The sequence below is a fragment of the Numida meleagris genome, chromosome 1 (genome assembly GCF_002078875.1).
Source record: "Numida meleagris isolate 19003 breed g44 Domestic line chromosome 1, NumMel1.0, whole genome shotgun sequence".
Taxonomy (NCBI): Eukaryota; Metazoa; Chordata; class Aves; order Galliformes; family Numididae; genus Numida; species Numida meleagris.
In genome coordinates this window covers 173,696,570-173,712,176 of record NC_034409.1, presented here as the reverse complement: position 1 = coordinate 173,712,176, position 15,607 = coordinate 173,696,570, and the positions used below count along the sequence as shown (strand labels likewise).

The 15,607-nt window shown below is 42.8% G+C and overlaps 1 protein-coding gene across 2 annotated transcripts in view; it reads right to left on the bottom strand.

The window, feature by feature from the left end:
* FLT1 (fms related tyrosine kinase 1) overlaps positions 1–15,607 on the bottom strand; it is a 103,951-nt gene that overhangs the window by 28,389 nt on the left and 59,955 nt on the right. For both annotated transcript variants that reach the window (XM_021378571.1, XM_021378581.1), the window contains 3 exons: positions 10,806–11,096; positions 5,826–5,972; positions 3,871–4,002 (listed from right to left, as the gene is read on the bottom strand). In XM_021378571.1, coding sequence (XP_021234246.1) covers positions 3,871–4,002; positions 5,826–5,972; positions 10,806–11,096 — 570 coding nt within the window. The remainder of the gene's footprint in view (positions 1–3,870; positions 4,003–5,825; positions 5,973–10,805; positions 11,097–15,607) is intronic.

The window sequence follows — 15,607 nt, the reverse complement described above, 5'->3', positions numbered from 1 at the left end:
GGTTATTGGTGGTAGGTGGATAGTTGGACTAGGTGATCTTGTAGGTCTTTTCCAACCTAGCTAATTCTAATTAATTCTAATTCTAATTCTAATTCTAATTCTAGAGTTGACTACAGATCTTAAAAATATATAAATAAATAAACAAAATTCACTTCAAGCTGCTACTCAGGCACTCATAAAACTGTTTCAGAGCAATCTGTTGTCACCTTTCCCCCAGTGTATTTTCCTTCTGATTGGTAGGAAAAGTCATGCTCTGCCTCTCGTTCTGATATACCTTGTGGTATGTAGGAAGGGCAGTAGCTCTGTGCATGATCTCGCAGTGGTGCTGCCAGCTGTACCTGCAGCAGTTCCAGCCCCTGGAAGCATGGTGCTGCTCCTGACAGATGAGGAAAGGATGAGCAATGCCCACTGGTGGGCTCACTGCGAGGTGGGGGATGCTGCCTGGTTTGGGGAAACTGTCAGGCCTGCTGCCATCAGGCTTTCTTTTACACAGTGTCACACACCTCTTGCCTCTGAGCAGCACCGATGCAGATGGCAAGTAACAGTTTCTAACATTTATTCAGCAGAACCCAGTGGGGCTGATGGTCCATTTGTTGCCTCTGCCTCTGGGAGACAGTGGCTTCCCCAATGCTGTTTACTGCTGCCTGGGAGCCAGAGAAGGAGCATGAAGGTGCTGTCTTTGAGATGCCTGAGTGACATGAGGCAACCAGAAAGTGTTTCTCCAAGGTAGGGTTGGGATATCATGTGTTAGGATCCCAATCTTGTCATAGCCAGGCAGCCAAAGGCTGAATGCCTCACAACCAGGTAGGAAAAGGTATGATAAAGCCAAACAGGTAGGGAAGAACACTCACATATCAACCAGGGGAAAATCAAACACTACAGCACCAGTATCACTGCTGCACCCAAAGTGCCCCACTCCTACACTGGTGGGAACTAACCTGCTTAATCCACACAATCCTGAGATCACAGCTGTGCAGCACTGGGAAGGGTGCTTGGAGATGCCAAAGGATTCCCATCCTTGGAGGTTCTCAGCATTTGGCCAAAGGCATCTCTGACTAGAGGTGGTGTAGGTGATGACTGTGGTTTGAGATGGAGTCTGGCTCCCTTCCAACCCACTCGTGATCCTCTGAGGCTGCAGGCACCTAAGTATCCCTCAATGGTCTCTTTGTCTTATATGGTCACCCATATAACCCAGGCTGAACCATGATCAGTGACCAAGGGAGTCCCAGATACATTTCATAGAAACATATCTGATGACTTCATAGTTAGTGTGGCCCAAAAAGTACAACTTTTTGAGGTACAAATTTAGAAAGGTGAATAGCTACAGAAGCAGACAACTCTATGCAAAGCAAACACCCTTTCCATATTGTCAGAACTGTGCAGTGAATTCTTCACAAATGTGATGCTTTCCTTTCTCATCAGCAGGGATGACATGAAGTTATGGAGCATCACCTCTAATACTAGGCATTTTGTTGTACTCTTTTTATTGTTACAGCCCAGGGTTTCAGTGAGTGTGATGCTTCTTCTTTTGTTGCCCTTCTGCCACCAGCTCTGTCACCAGTTCCCACCGGGGGCGGTGTGCTGGAGTCCTCAGGAGAAGCGAGGACATGGCCTTAATGGCAACAGAGAGCAATGTCCTAGACAGCTTGTGTCCCCTTTGTGTCCAGCAGGCTGTGCCACCTGGTTGGGGACATGCCCCTTTCCATCTGCTGGCAGCTCTGGAAGCTGTTTGCTGCCCTCGTTCAGTCTTTTCAGATTTGCTGTCTCTTCAGTTCCTGAGCCAAGAGCAAATGGACAGCTTGCTCTGACATATCCACAAGCATGGCCCCCACTCCTCTCAGACAGCCCTATGAGCATAGCTTCCAAACCAAACAAGGGCTGAGATTATTTAAAGACAGCCCTTGGATTCCACCATCCATTCATCCATCTCTGGTACAAAAATAACGCATTGTTTTATCTATGAGCATAAGAATGTTTTTTCAGAGGAAATAAAAAGAGCAGACTGTTTCCTTCCTGACTCATTTGCAAACTCCTCTCCCAACTGCTAAACACAGACACCAACATGAGGCATTGCTCTGCTGCTTTGATCTGCAGCACTGCGACCCAAGAGCCGGCGGGACAGAGGGAAGCGCTGACACTGGTGGCAGCGGCACGGTGTGTGACCTGGGAAAGGCAAGGAAGGGGCAAAGCTTAGAGAGGGACCCCCATTAAAGCCTTGATCCCATCGCTGCAGGCACAGGGATGGGCTGGGAGGTGGCCCTCCCCCTTGAGAAGGTCAGGGACTCCACTTTGGATAAGACTGATGCATTTGGAATGAGTGAAAACACCTCCAGTGACATCCTGTCATGCGATCAGAAGAGAGTGTGGGAACGCATTTTCCCTGATTATGGTAGATAAGAAAAACTCTCCGTGTCTGTCTCAATCAGTTTCAAAGTGATACATTTTAATACAGTAGACTTCATCTCTTGCTTATCTAAGAGCTCCCATAGGAGTCATGCAAGCACATTGCCAGTAATCCCTACAGGGCAAGTAACTAGAGAAGAGGCCTTCCTGGCTGCTGTCTTCCCTCTACTCTGGTTCATGTAGAAGGAGATATGACTTCCTAGAAGCCTCCTGACAGAATGAGTGTGGTTGTAATAAATAGCTGAGGTACAGTGGTACAGTAATCAATACCACAATGTATTACATTGTCCAAAACTATCAGCTAGCAGGAGGCATCAGTCAGCAAGCGCTGAGGGACAAGTCATTATGTTTGTGATTACAATGGCTATTAAATCCTTGGCATCATTCAGAAGGAGATGGGTGGTTTTATCTCCTTGATTACATCTATTTGGCCAGCCCACATGTGTATATTCCTATCCTGACCTTTTAAAGTAACTTCATTGTATTATCAATGATACCCATTAACTGAGACTGCTAAAACATTCACAGCAGAAAATCCATTCTGATTTACTAGCTGTAATTGTCTTTTGCTGCAGGGTACTATCGAAATACTCAGTGGTATTCAGATACATTTAGCAATTTTATGAGAACAGCCACAAAGACATAATCCCTGCCTAAGAGACTGGATAGTAGCCAAAGTGTCTTCTGTAAAGAGATACAAAATGAATTTAGGTCTATTTACTTAACACATGCAATCAATAAGACAGGTTATGTCAATTTCATACATGGCAGTGACTTAAATGGAGAATGCTAACCTATTTCCACTACCTCATAATAGATGAACCAAAAGGATATTCAATAAAACTGAATAGTCACTGAATTAACCTTATTTGAATGCCATCCACAGTTGCTTGGTGAAAATCACTGCCATACGTCTGGGCCAGGCTCTGCAGAAGGCAGAACAGCACTGGGCGTTAAAATGAATAGCAAAGCAAGTCAGCAAATGGTTGCAGAAATAAGGAGATCATACCTACTTCTCACAGTAAGGACCTTTAAATGCAGCCTCCCTTAGTACTAGCCTGAAGTCTTCTAGTTCAGTTACAGTGAAAATAAACAAATGAAAACATCCCAGGTCTCTAATTTCTGTGGAATTAACCTGAAATGGGAAAATGAGGGAGTAGGAGGGTGTTCCTTATTTCGGTTTTTGTTTGTTTTGATGATGCTAAATTTACATTTGTCTTCTACCCTGACCCAATCTTTGTTGGGTTGAAGCAATTCTTCTTTTTAGGTCAGTATAAACACACTCTGAGTTAGCATTTCCTGTTGGGCTTCCTTTCCAACCTGGTACGTTTCCCTTGTGAGGACTTCCTTCAGATTGCTGCTTTCAGAGCTCGCCGCACGCTGCCCAAGCCATTCCCCAGCCCTCCCTGTCACAGCAAGAGCATCCCCCTGGCTGGCTAGCTCCTCCCGTGCCATGTCGTGCTTTACCTTGTACTGTGACATATGCTGCGCTCTCCACAGACCCCTTCAAGTTGGTGGCTATGCACTGGTAAAGTCCTTCATCCTCCTCTTTTACTCTTTCAATAAACAGCATTCGGCGTCCAGGCCCTAAAATTATTCCTGTGAAATGAAATATTTTGCAATGAGCTGGAGCCAGGATATAAACAAAAACAGGCACTTGTGTAATAATATCTGCTTCAAGTTCTCCTCAAAAGAAATCCGAGCCACAGACTGCACAGCACAGTGTTATCTGCAAGAAAGCCAAATATACTTGGAAGTTTTGGGAATCTTTTGGAAATCAGTGTTTACAGAGCACTTGTGTGAGTGAAAAGCTCAGCCCAAGGGAGTGATGCTGGGAGCAGCTGGTATCACGTGTGCTGATTGGCACTGTGGTCTGACTCCCATCCACACAAGTTCCTCAGCATGTCTCTGTGTTCTGGGAAGTGGGTGGTCTCCTTGCTTCCCGCTGCACTCACAGGAGCAGGACTGTCATGCTTCCCAGAGCAGCTCCATGCGTCCTCATTGGCCTTATGGGCAGCAAACTCACCCCAAATCCACTCATGTAACATTGGGACCCTTCTCAGAAGGAGCTCAGCTAGTGGCAAGGAGAGGTCCCATGAGGTGCACCTTGCAACACAGGAGTTACCTGAAGTTTTCTACACCTCTCTTATTCCAGCTATCTCAACCCAGAGTTCAGTCCTGACAATACTCCAGTGAATGAGGAAGAGCAGGCAGCAGATTTGGCATCAGGCCTGCCTTTCAGACGTGATTTAGCCAGGAAATGTGCAGTCAAGTACACACTTGTGCATTTGGCTCCATCAGGACCAAAGTCCCATTGAAATGCATTCCCACCAATGATTCCAGGCAGCTAATTAAAGTGCTCTGACCTACCCCATAGAGATGTCTTCCTGGTTCCTGACCTTATGTGTTGCATTGCACTCTAATTAAACACATAACATCCATTCCAGAAGATAATGTGAAAAATTCACGTTACAACCATGTGGTCACCAATTTTTGTGACTGTGTTGGAAGTCTGCACATACTTATAACTCACTTTGACAAATACTCAGAGTTCTTCCCACTGCCTTTGCTCATGACATAGTAATTTCCAATAGCGTAGGCCAGAACCTCAAACACAAGCTTTCTAGAAAGTTATTTAAGGCTCCCCAGGTTTCAAGTTTCCACAAACCAAGCCTTCTTGAACAGTTTTTGCTGAGCCTGTAACATGGTCTCATTGTGTGATTCTGATTTGAATGTGGATGGATTCCCATGAAGGAGGTTTTGTCTTTTCACATGTTTCTGTCTGAAATTTCCACGGAACACTTCCACAACTGAGGCGCCATTACATAGCATAAACTGATGTTTGAAGCCACATTTGGACACAGCAGTAAACATCTCCCAAAGCTTTTCTGCAGTAGCAGAATACCACCTGGAAGCTCTTCTTTTCTGCTGCATGTAATCTGAATTCCCCTGGTTCAGATAGACACATTCCATTTTTGGGAATCGATTAGATGGGATTAGTCTGATAGTTGGGCTGTGAATCAAGAACAGACTTTGCATGCCTGAAAACACTCCCTCTGGTACTTATACAGACATCACTTCAGCTTAGTTTTCTCCTGTCTAGCTGTACTCCGACACCTGACACAGCCAGGACACCTGATCTTTAGGCTCCCTCTATAGTAAGTGGAGGGAAGAAGGATTCTCTGGAGATGACTCTTCAAAGATGCAAACTGAGATATTTACATCTCTATTTTTCCCACTGACTCCATGGGGACCTGTTGTGTCTACACCTTTACACTGGTTGACATTTTGGAGTGAGCAGGTATAACCTAACAGACTTGTAACGCACGGGCAATGCTGCTTATGTCTGGGTACCAAAGCCAGGGACTCTGCAAATGGTTATAGGACACAACAAAAAGGCTGCACAAGGTCAGAGCTCTCACCTGATTCTTGCTGTATTTCCTCATGGTTTTTAAACCAAGTTATCTGGGGCTCGGGGACGCCATGTACCTGGCACTCCAGCATGGCAGAGTTACTGGTGTTCACCGTCTGATCCACAAGCTGCCGCAGCAGAGCTGGTGCCTCTTGCGCTACGAGACAAAATAACACCTCTGTTTTACATTCCTGTAACTGTGGGGCTTTATTATCCTCCCTACCAGCACTTGAGTGATGTAAGGACCTCTACGGCAGTTCTACCATGTTAGTTGTCCACAGATTTTATTTACCATCCTGGTTTGTTTAAGAGCAATCGGTCTGGTCCCATTACTCATCAGGAGTAGGCTGTCATGACCAATGAACACCCAATGACACATTTAACAGATTTCCCCAGTTCCATTATCAACCACATTGGTTTATCAAATACATTTGTATGAAAGCTCAGGATTTTGCAGACAGGAGAAACAAACCATGAGACCAGGACTGTCAACAATTAGCAGGACACCCTTGCACCAGAGCATCACAGATGGCACTATGCCTTACACTGCGATATGACTTTTATCATTTACTTACTTTAAAGTATACAGTTATGAATCGTATTCAGTAACACTGCACAGTTTAGAACCAGAATTGATGAGAACAAAAACACTGTGTTAGAAATCCCAGCGTCTTCACAGAGTTTTCCACTTTTGTGTTTCGGATGAGCATAGCACAGATGAATACACCCTTGTCCTCTGACAGCCCACCCATGCTGGAAATGCTGATTCCAGAGGCCAAAGCCAAGCACTAGCACACCGTGCAGCATAGCAACACTGCTCCTCTTTTGCTTTTGTCTACCAAAATTCAGGTGAACTCAATGCAATAAAACACGTCCGTGACATTTAGCAGCAATGAGTATGTGAAGTGCAGCTCCTGCTGAATGGTCTCCCAGCTGAATGGAAGGACATTTCAAAAACACTTCATAGACATCACGGCAAAGTCTCTCCAAGAGAAGCAAAGTAACAGGTCCTTCCTATCCTCATTTCAGCATTTTAGCACTCCTTCCCCCGTTTCATACAGAGCTGGAGGGTGTTCTGACAAAGGCATTTGCAGTATTTATATGCATTATATGGGAACAGTTTTCTGTGGCATTGACATCTCTCACATGATTCTTTCTGATATTTGGGTTCTTTAAAAGCAGTGATGGAGAATACGCGGAGATCCTGAGCAGTATCTCGATGCAGAGGCACAGTAGATTCCATTGAATTCCACAGACTTGCAATAACTGAATTATTTATAATCTTTCCTTTCAAGGATGCTGCCAGGATTAGTAATTACTGACATGGTAAGACACTGTAAAATATGAAATAGATCAAAATAAAATAAAAAACCACTCTTCGCCCATATTTTCATTTGGAGTGCAGTAGATATCACTACACCAAGCATAATTCTGTCTAAATTTCTGTTGTTCTGTGTTTGGAAGATTATATTTTGTCCTTTATGAAAAATAGACTGTCTGTCAGATGATTTCATCTTCACAATCATTCTGCTACCATCTGTGAATAAAAGTGCTCCAGAAAAGTTAAGGACCTATGTACCACTGGTTTACACAGTGTGGCTTATGCAGCATGGGCCCTGTAGCACTAAAAGCTTTTTCATGCTTTTATTGTAGTCTACCTTTGCTATGCTCTTATCTCTTGAATTTAATCCCAGCATAGTGAACCTGCAATGGCCAGTTTGTGGTTTTTCTGAGCTGCAAGTCTGTAATTTCCAGGGCAATGCTATTATTTGTTGACAGAGTAGCAGACAATCTGTTCTCACTTCGTAACCAGCAATGCTTATGAGAGCAGGGCTACAGCATATTCTTCACTGAATACCTACATAATGATCTGGTCAACAGTATTTGCCTTACAGCCAAGAAGACTGCCCTCTTCTCATTGTCACACTCTGTGATTTTTGCACATTCCTCATTTTTTCACAACAATCTGTCTAAGCGCAGGCATCTTTTGACACACATCCACATCCACAAACTGAGAAGACCTCCACATTTTGCATTTATCAACAATAAATGATGGACACCCCAGCCCAGACAACCGAAATGAAGGCAGATAAGATGACACAACAAAGGCAAATCACACATTCCATGAGTTATTTGTGATTATTTTTAATTTGTTTATAGCCATACACTAAAGTTGGGTTTCCACATGAAGAAAAACTGTCTTGCTTAAAACTTAGTTCCAGTCACCATTCACATACTTTCAATAATTTCTCTGCTGCAATCGGCCGATTTTTCAAGGACGTGGTCAACCTGAGGATTAGGTTTGCCAACCACCTGCTTTCTCCTGCTTGTTTTTGCAGCACAGCCAAGTGGAGTGAGTTCCAAATGGGAGCTGTGCTGCCCCGCTTCACTCGCCCTGAAGCCGAGGGCCAGACTCTGCTCTCAGTTGCCCCAAGGAACTTCATTGTAGGCAGAGTTTGGTCCAAGGAGGTGACAGGAGGTCACAGAGGGGAGAAGGGGACACTGGTGTCACAGCACGCGGTGGACCCGGAATGGAACAGAAGAATACATTACGATTTGTTCATCTGGGGATATACTTTCCATTCTGTACATCTTTGCCCTTTGTTATAGTTATATTGTTTGTTCACTTGCTTTTATTAACCAGTACAAAAATATAAATACAAGCTTTAATTTTAACACTTAAAAAAAAAAAAGGAAATATAATTCACACCTTTCTCCCTAACTAATATATTACACAACAAAAGACAGAGAAAATCCCCAAACCACTGAGGTTCTCCCATCATCTGAGGACATCAAAAGCAACAGTAGTTTTTGTCTGGCCACCAAGAACTGCTTTCCAGTGAGGTTTCTCTCTGCCTCCCAACATGGGCGGGCCCACAGGGACCTCGCAACGTCCTTGCACAGTGGGGCCATCCAAGGCTGGCAGGACGTTCACCTGGCAGTGGTGCACATGATTGCAGCTCTCAGCCCTTTCACAGAGGGATAGACCAATGGGCACGTCTTTTTTTGACCCACATTTATATTGTCTGGCAACTGGCTGCCACAAGGCATCACGCTCCAGCTCCCAAGGCCATGGAAAATTCAGAATGTCCTGTCATCACCGCCCACCTTGCCATCAAATGTCTTCTCACAAAATAGCCTCGTAAAAAAAGGGGATTCTGTATTGTAATTCTTCTGAAGACTTGCAAATGCTCCAGAGTGCATTTGCCCCATTTTTTAAGCCATCGCCGATGATTTCACTTGCTTTTTAGGCATATTTAAGGGGAAAAAAAAAGAGACCCAGGTCCCTTTGCAAGAACGTATTGTTTCTGGAAGCCATCACACTAATAATGAACAAAAGAGCTACTGTATACAAGCAGGCTATAGGTGACATTTCAAGATATAAATGATTATTCTTTTCTTTTCTCTGACAACTTCCAGGTTATCAATTGTTTTCTAAGCATTTTAGGCTCCATGAAGCTGGCATTATGGGGAAATGCTATTGTTTACCCTTTCACACTTGACAAAAGCAATTCCCACGTGAAAGACAAGTTTAGCCGTGGGACACAGCCTCGATACCTAAAGGAGGAAATTGTCTGGTGAGTTCCCAAGCACAAGAAACTGTCATGTTGTCAACCTCTATTTTAGAAGCACAACCACTTTGTTCCTTTGCTGTAGCTATTTTGGTCACTACGGTCTGTTTTGTTACGGCTTATGTAAATGCTATATAAATGATCAATCATAAATGTAACCAAAAATAATAAAAGCTATGTACTGTAAAAAAATAAAGTTATCAGATCTATTAAAAATAGTAACTTCTTCCTTATACAGAATTTATAGTACACAGAAACATCTCATAGCAAAATCATGACGAAGGAAAAAAAAAAAAAGGGAAATGCTCACAAGGAAGTTTAACGTTGCCCTTAATTCTCCTTCGGCAGTTTGTCTGTCTGGTTCTTAATCCCCATAATAAATCCAATTGACATCTGATACCAAAAACAATGAATATTTTTAATGGCTTCAGCTTGGGACCTGTATTTTTAAAAACATGTTAAACCTCTCACTGTGCTGGCTGCAATCTCGTGGGATATTTCTTTTAATAAAATAATTACAACATTACAAATTCCTGTATCTTCAGGCCAGAAATAACACTCACACTTCTATCAATAGCTGTTTACATTAGTGAAGAACTGACTTTAAAAATTGACCAACACAGCAACTGGAAATCTACCTGGATTTATTTGGAGAAACACAGTTCATGTCTGTCAGTTTTTAAATCATCATTATTATAAATGATATGATAGAGCTGTGCATTATATCAACATTTTTATTTCTTCCCTGCATACTTCCTTCAGAAGATACTTTTTAAGATTAATGTACTTTAGTGTAGAAAATAATTTCAAATAAATAAGCATTAGAACTTGCTCAGCAGGTAATATTTATAAGTCCATCAAGATCAGATTAAAATAAAAAATATATAGTCCAGTCAATCGCAAACTGAGTTGTGCTCATTCTGCGCATTAACGTTAACTTATTAAATGTCCGTTGTTGACTGAAAACAGCAGTTTTTAAAGTTAATCAGTTTATTCAGCTTTGACTTTTGATGAGGCCGATATCAAAGTGGAAGAAAAGATTGATCCAAAGTTTTCCTGATCACTCAGCAGGAGACAGCAAGAGAAAAAAGAACAATATGCAAAATGTAGCACAGGGGATCTTCCAAACCCCAGCTTCCACGTGCTCTGTCAAAGCAGAAAATACCCGTCTGAACTCAACTGGAAGCTCACGCAAAATTTTGTTTGCTATTCCTCCTACGTCCAACCCATGGGGGAATGTGCACCACCTCAGGGCCTGAAAGGTGGCAACAGCAATAAAAAATCAAGATGATATGAGACACCTGATACTGTTTAATGAGTCCTTTAATGTTTTACATTGCCTTGTGTTGTACAATCATTCCTTGTGCTCTTATATTTGAGGATCCGAGAGTAAACAGCCTTTTTGTTGCAGTGCTCACCTCTGATTGTAACGTCTTTCTTTTGAAGCACTTCTTTCCCCGTGAATATGTTCCTTGCTCGGCAGGTATAGGTGCCTGAGTGTGCCAGGGAAACATTCTTGAGGGTCAGAGTGAGGGTGATGGAGTACTCCTTGTTGAGGGCCCTCCTTGCTTTCGTTTGATTAGTGACTGTCCTCGGTAAAATCCAAGAAATGTCTTTGTACATAAATTTGTTGGCCGAACAGGACAGTACCAAATTCTCTCCTTCAATGGGAACTTTTTCCAAACTAATGTGGAATCCATTTGGTACATCTGTCAAAAATCAAGAACACTTTTTAGTTTATATGAAGCAAATGAGCCAAAATTAACATGGCGTATATCATCCCCTTTATCAGAAAGCCTTTGAACTAATCAATGTGGTTGTCTTCCTGCTGAAGTCTCTCAGCTTTCCTTTCTCATGCTAGGCTCCAGCTATTTGATAATTTGTCTTAGAGCTATGAGACACATGGGTTGGACATCATCTGGTGTAAACTGAAGCCGATCTTGGAAGTATTGAGTTTGTATAAATGTTATGACAAGGCAAGACAGACTGGGTCAAGGTACCAAAAGCAGAATTATTTAAAGACAGCGTGCTGGGAGTATGAAAGAAGAGATAAATTCTGGTGTCAGCTACAGCTTGCGAACTGTGTAAGAGAAGATGAATCTTTAGAGAGTGAGAGAAAAATACTGCAGCTCATCATACGTACGTTGTTTTCTCATTATTCATGAGTAGTTAGATAATTCATGTCTATTTCTTAAATATGCTTAGAATCTGGAGATATCATGGAATATGTGATTACATGCCTGAATTTCCCTCAAAACAGAGATATTCACTTCCATGCACATAAAACTCTTTGGCCACATGAGAGCAAGGCAGAATCAGTACCCACTGGCCTGGTGGCCAGTGGGCTGTAGGCAATATCAAGGCAAAGATCACTCTATTCAGACTGCTTGGCATTAAATGTAGGTGAATAACATCTCTACCTGAGAGAAACCAAGAATCACTGCACCAACCATTTCCCAAGCATGAGTATGACTTAAAATTAAACATGTATTTTCCATAGCAGATAGTTCAATTCATCCTACAGTTGAAAGAAACATCCTTAGTGAAGCCATGTGGGCAACTTGGAGAAAGGCGCAGACCCATGGTCGTGCTGGCCACATCCAGGCTCTCTCCACCAAGCCTCAGCCCTTGAGCAAGGCAGAAGTGTGCTGCAGACATAAGTGAAAGCAGAGGCATGTTCCTGAGAGAAAACATGTCCAAGTTTTTCTCCTAGAGTGCAACCTCTCCTGGTTTATTTGTAGCCAATATACTGATAAAGTCATTTCCTTCTCCTTTCAGTGAAATCGGCTTTGGCCATTTTCAATTGTTCTCTCACTGCTAATTGCTACAGCACTTGGCTGTGAAGTTGTCTCAAAATCATAAGAATGGTTCCATCTTTCATAAGGGAGAATTATGCTTTCTTTTCTCATCTCTTAGAGCACAAACAGCACAACACAGTCTTTCATTCAGCTCCATGCATGCAAGCGTCACCTCAGACCTAATGTCACAGCAGCAGGGTGAAGAGTATGTCCCCAGTGAATAACACCTCACACACTCTTTCAGTAACTTCATTCATTGATTGACCAATCCACCAGAAATCTGCTGACTCTCTAAATCCCCTCAGTGCAAATTGAGCTGCCTTGTCTCCCCCAGGACCATCAGACATGACCTGCTCACCACTGGCATTCAAAGAGGCCTGGCATCACTGGCTCCCTTAACTATCTTAGTGTCTCTTTTCCATACTAAGTAGAGTGTTAAACATGGGAAAAATGAACTCCTGTGAATCAGGGATTGAAGATCCCTCTAACCACAGATGCCTTCCAGGGAGTTAGGCAGGTATGTAATCCAAAGATTATCCCAGTGGAAGCAGAAATACTAATAGGTCGTATTGGATTTTAAATCCTATGTGCTTAATTGTTCCTTTTATATTTCATCAGGATCCCCTTTTTTACTGCTCCCCATCTAATAAAACTACAAAAATCTTTAATGAACTTATTTATAAGTGACAATCATCAGCATCCTCTTTGATATGGAAGAGCATGTGGAGCAAGATTCTGGTCTCAGTTCAGCATGTGTTGACTGAAAGTAGTAAGATAAACCTCTCCACACAGAACAGAAAACGTACTTAATCATAGAATCATAGAATCATAGAATTAGCTAGGTTGGAAAAGACCTACAAGATCATCCAGTCCAACCATTCACCTACCACCAATAACCATGTCTCTCAAGTCTATATCTAAACGTTTCCTGAACACCTCCAGGGATGCTGACTCAACCACCTCCCTGGGCAGCCCATTCCAGCGCCTGACCACTCTTTCAGAAAAGTAGAATTTCCTAATGTCCAGCCTAAAATCTCCCCTGGCTCAACTTGAGGCCATTCCCCCTCATCCTGTCACTAGTTACAAGAGAGAAGAGGTTGGCCCCCAGCTCACTACAACCTCCCTTCAGGTAGTTATAGAGAGCGATAAGGTAATGTAAGCCATTAACATGTAGCATCTGCTTGAATATAGTTGTTTTGTGTATGGGCAAGGGCTTACAGCCCATGGAGTGATGCAGGCACCTCCAGAGGGCAATGCAGCCCATCATCTTCAGATGAGTCAAATTCCAGAGGTCCTGCTCTGCCATGGGATAGATACCCAACTTTAATACTTCAGTTAGATGAAGTGAATTCTGTGCTTGACTTTGTTAAAAAGAATTGAGTTCAGGAGCACTTAAATCCATTCAAGGTGCAAAATTTTGATTGTGGGTAAGTATTCTGATCTAAGAAATTGCTGTATCTTACAGCAAATCTGAAATTGTTCTGATATGCATTGGGAAAGGCAGGTTACTGGTTTGGAATACTGCTAATTTTGGGCTTTTGCAGATGCCAGTACTCAGAAAAGAGCTAAGAAGTGCCAAGCAAAACTCTAAAGATGAAATTAAAGATCCCCTGGGTCTGAGGCAAATGAACTACTTTCAACATAAAAGGATGACGTGCCAACATAACAATATAGTTGCAACTACTTCCACGTTGTCAGGTCTGGAACACTTCCTAGATGTGTATTCTGTGAAGAAAGACTATTTTCTGAATAAATCTAAGGACAAAAGCAAATGCAGAGGATTCCAAGAGAATCATTTGTTTAAAGGCTCTGAGCCCCCTAATATATGACACCTCTCACCAATTGTTACAGACTCAAACTAGCTAAATAACGTGGCTGGGAATAATGTAAAAGAGTTTTATTTACTTTAGTGATTTGAAGCTTCCTGTGGAAATAGCTCCCAGGTTTCCTGATGGAAGATTTTGTTTATCTTTGCCAAGCACCATCAGGAATCTCAAAATAAAATGCGCTTAGTGACATTGGGAAACCAGGGAGATAAGGCTGAGCTGTTCCTGTTTTACCCTGTATAATTGCAAACACACCCATGAGCCTGCTGTGTGCCAGCAAAACAGCCCAAAATGTAGGGAAAGGGGCAGGCTGGAGGGAAGGGTCTACCACAGATGAATTTGACATAAAGGTGTTGCAGAGATTGTTTCAGTATCAGCAAGCAGGAGAGCTCAGAAATTGCCTTTCCATGTCACTTGCACTTAAGGCTCACAGCTGCTTTTGTACCCCAAACAAGGGTTTGGGTTTAGAAATAGGTTAGTCTGTCAACACCCCAAAAATGCCCTTCATCTGATGAAAACAATAGGAAAGAGAAGCTACCAAGAGCCCACAGACCTCATGTCCTATACCCTCAGGCACAGAGTGAGAAAATATACCACCCTTGTATCTCCTAGAAAGACACACGCAAACCTAGAAATAACAAGAGATGTACAGTAATTTTAAAATAAGGGCTTGTCATTACTGGGTCTCCTCTGCTACGCTTTCCTGCACTAAACTCCTTACATCTACCTTTCCATGAAGGGGCTGATGATGCTACTACAAAACTAGGCCTCCTGGGATGGTCTCTGCCTTCCTACTGCCTTCCCAGTGGTCTTGACATGTTGAGAAGAGACTCCTCATACCACCACTGCTCTACTGGAGCATGTGTTTTTCCTTTTCCTTAAGACAAGGCCTGAGTGTGATTGCCTCTGAGGAACGGGATTCTTCCTGTCTCTCTTTACTCTCTGGAGTTCCTTCTGGCTTGTTCCTCAGCAGCTCCTCCTCTCATAAGGGATCACCTTCTCTGTTTAGACACTTTCTCCTCTTGCACTCAGTTTTGTGTGGTTCGGGCTGGCTACATATGGCTCCAGCAGCCCCAACACCATGAGATAAACTAACCCCAGGCTGTCACCCGAGACCCAAAATACTGGTTTTGAACTCATCAGAAGTAAATACTCTGTGGTGTCTTCCCATTTCTTTCACACCCATCGCTATTTGGGCTCATGATCTTAATTCCCTCTGTATGTATTTCAGTGAATCCTGGAGAAATTATACATTTGTTTCCTCAAAGTGAAACACAAGCAGTCTGGTCTCAGCCTGACAGAGGAGAATTATGATTAGACCATGCAATCAACTGATGTGCTATGTGCACAGAAGAATGAGTCTAACTTCATTCTTGCAAGAACAACACAGCAGCATTCTTTAAATAAGCTGCCTTCAATCAGCACAACCAAGCGTCAGCAGATGAGCAGGACTTTCCATGTCTCACAGTTTACGTTGCTTAGCTCCAGGAACTCAAAGGAAAAACGCTTTTCAGCATCACCACCCTATATAAAAAGACTGCCACCAGTCAAGCTGTTAAGAGTTTCCAAGCCATAATAAAGCAACCACTCCCCTTT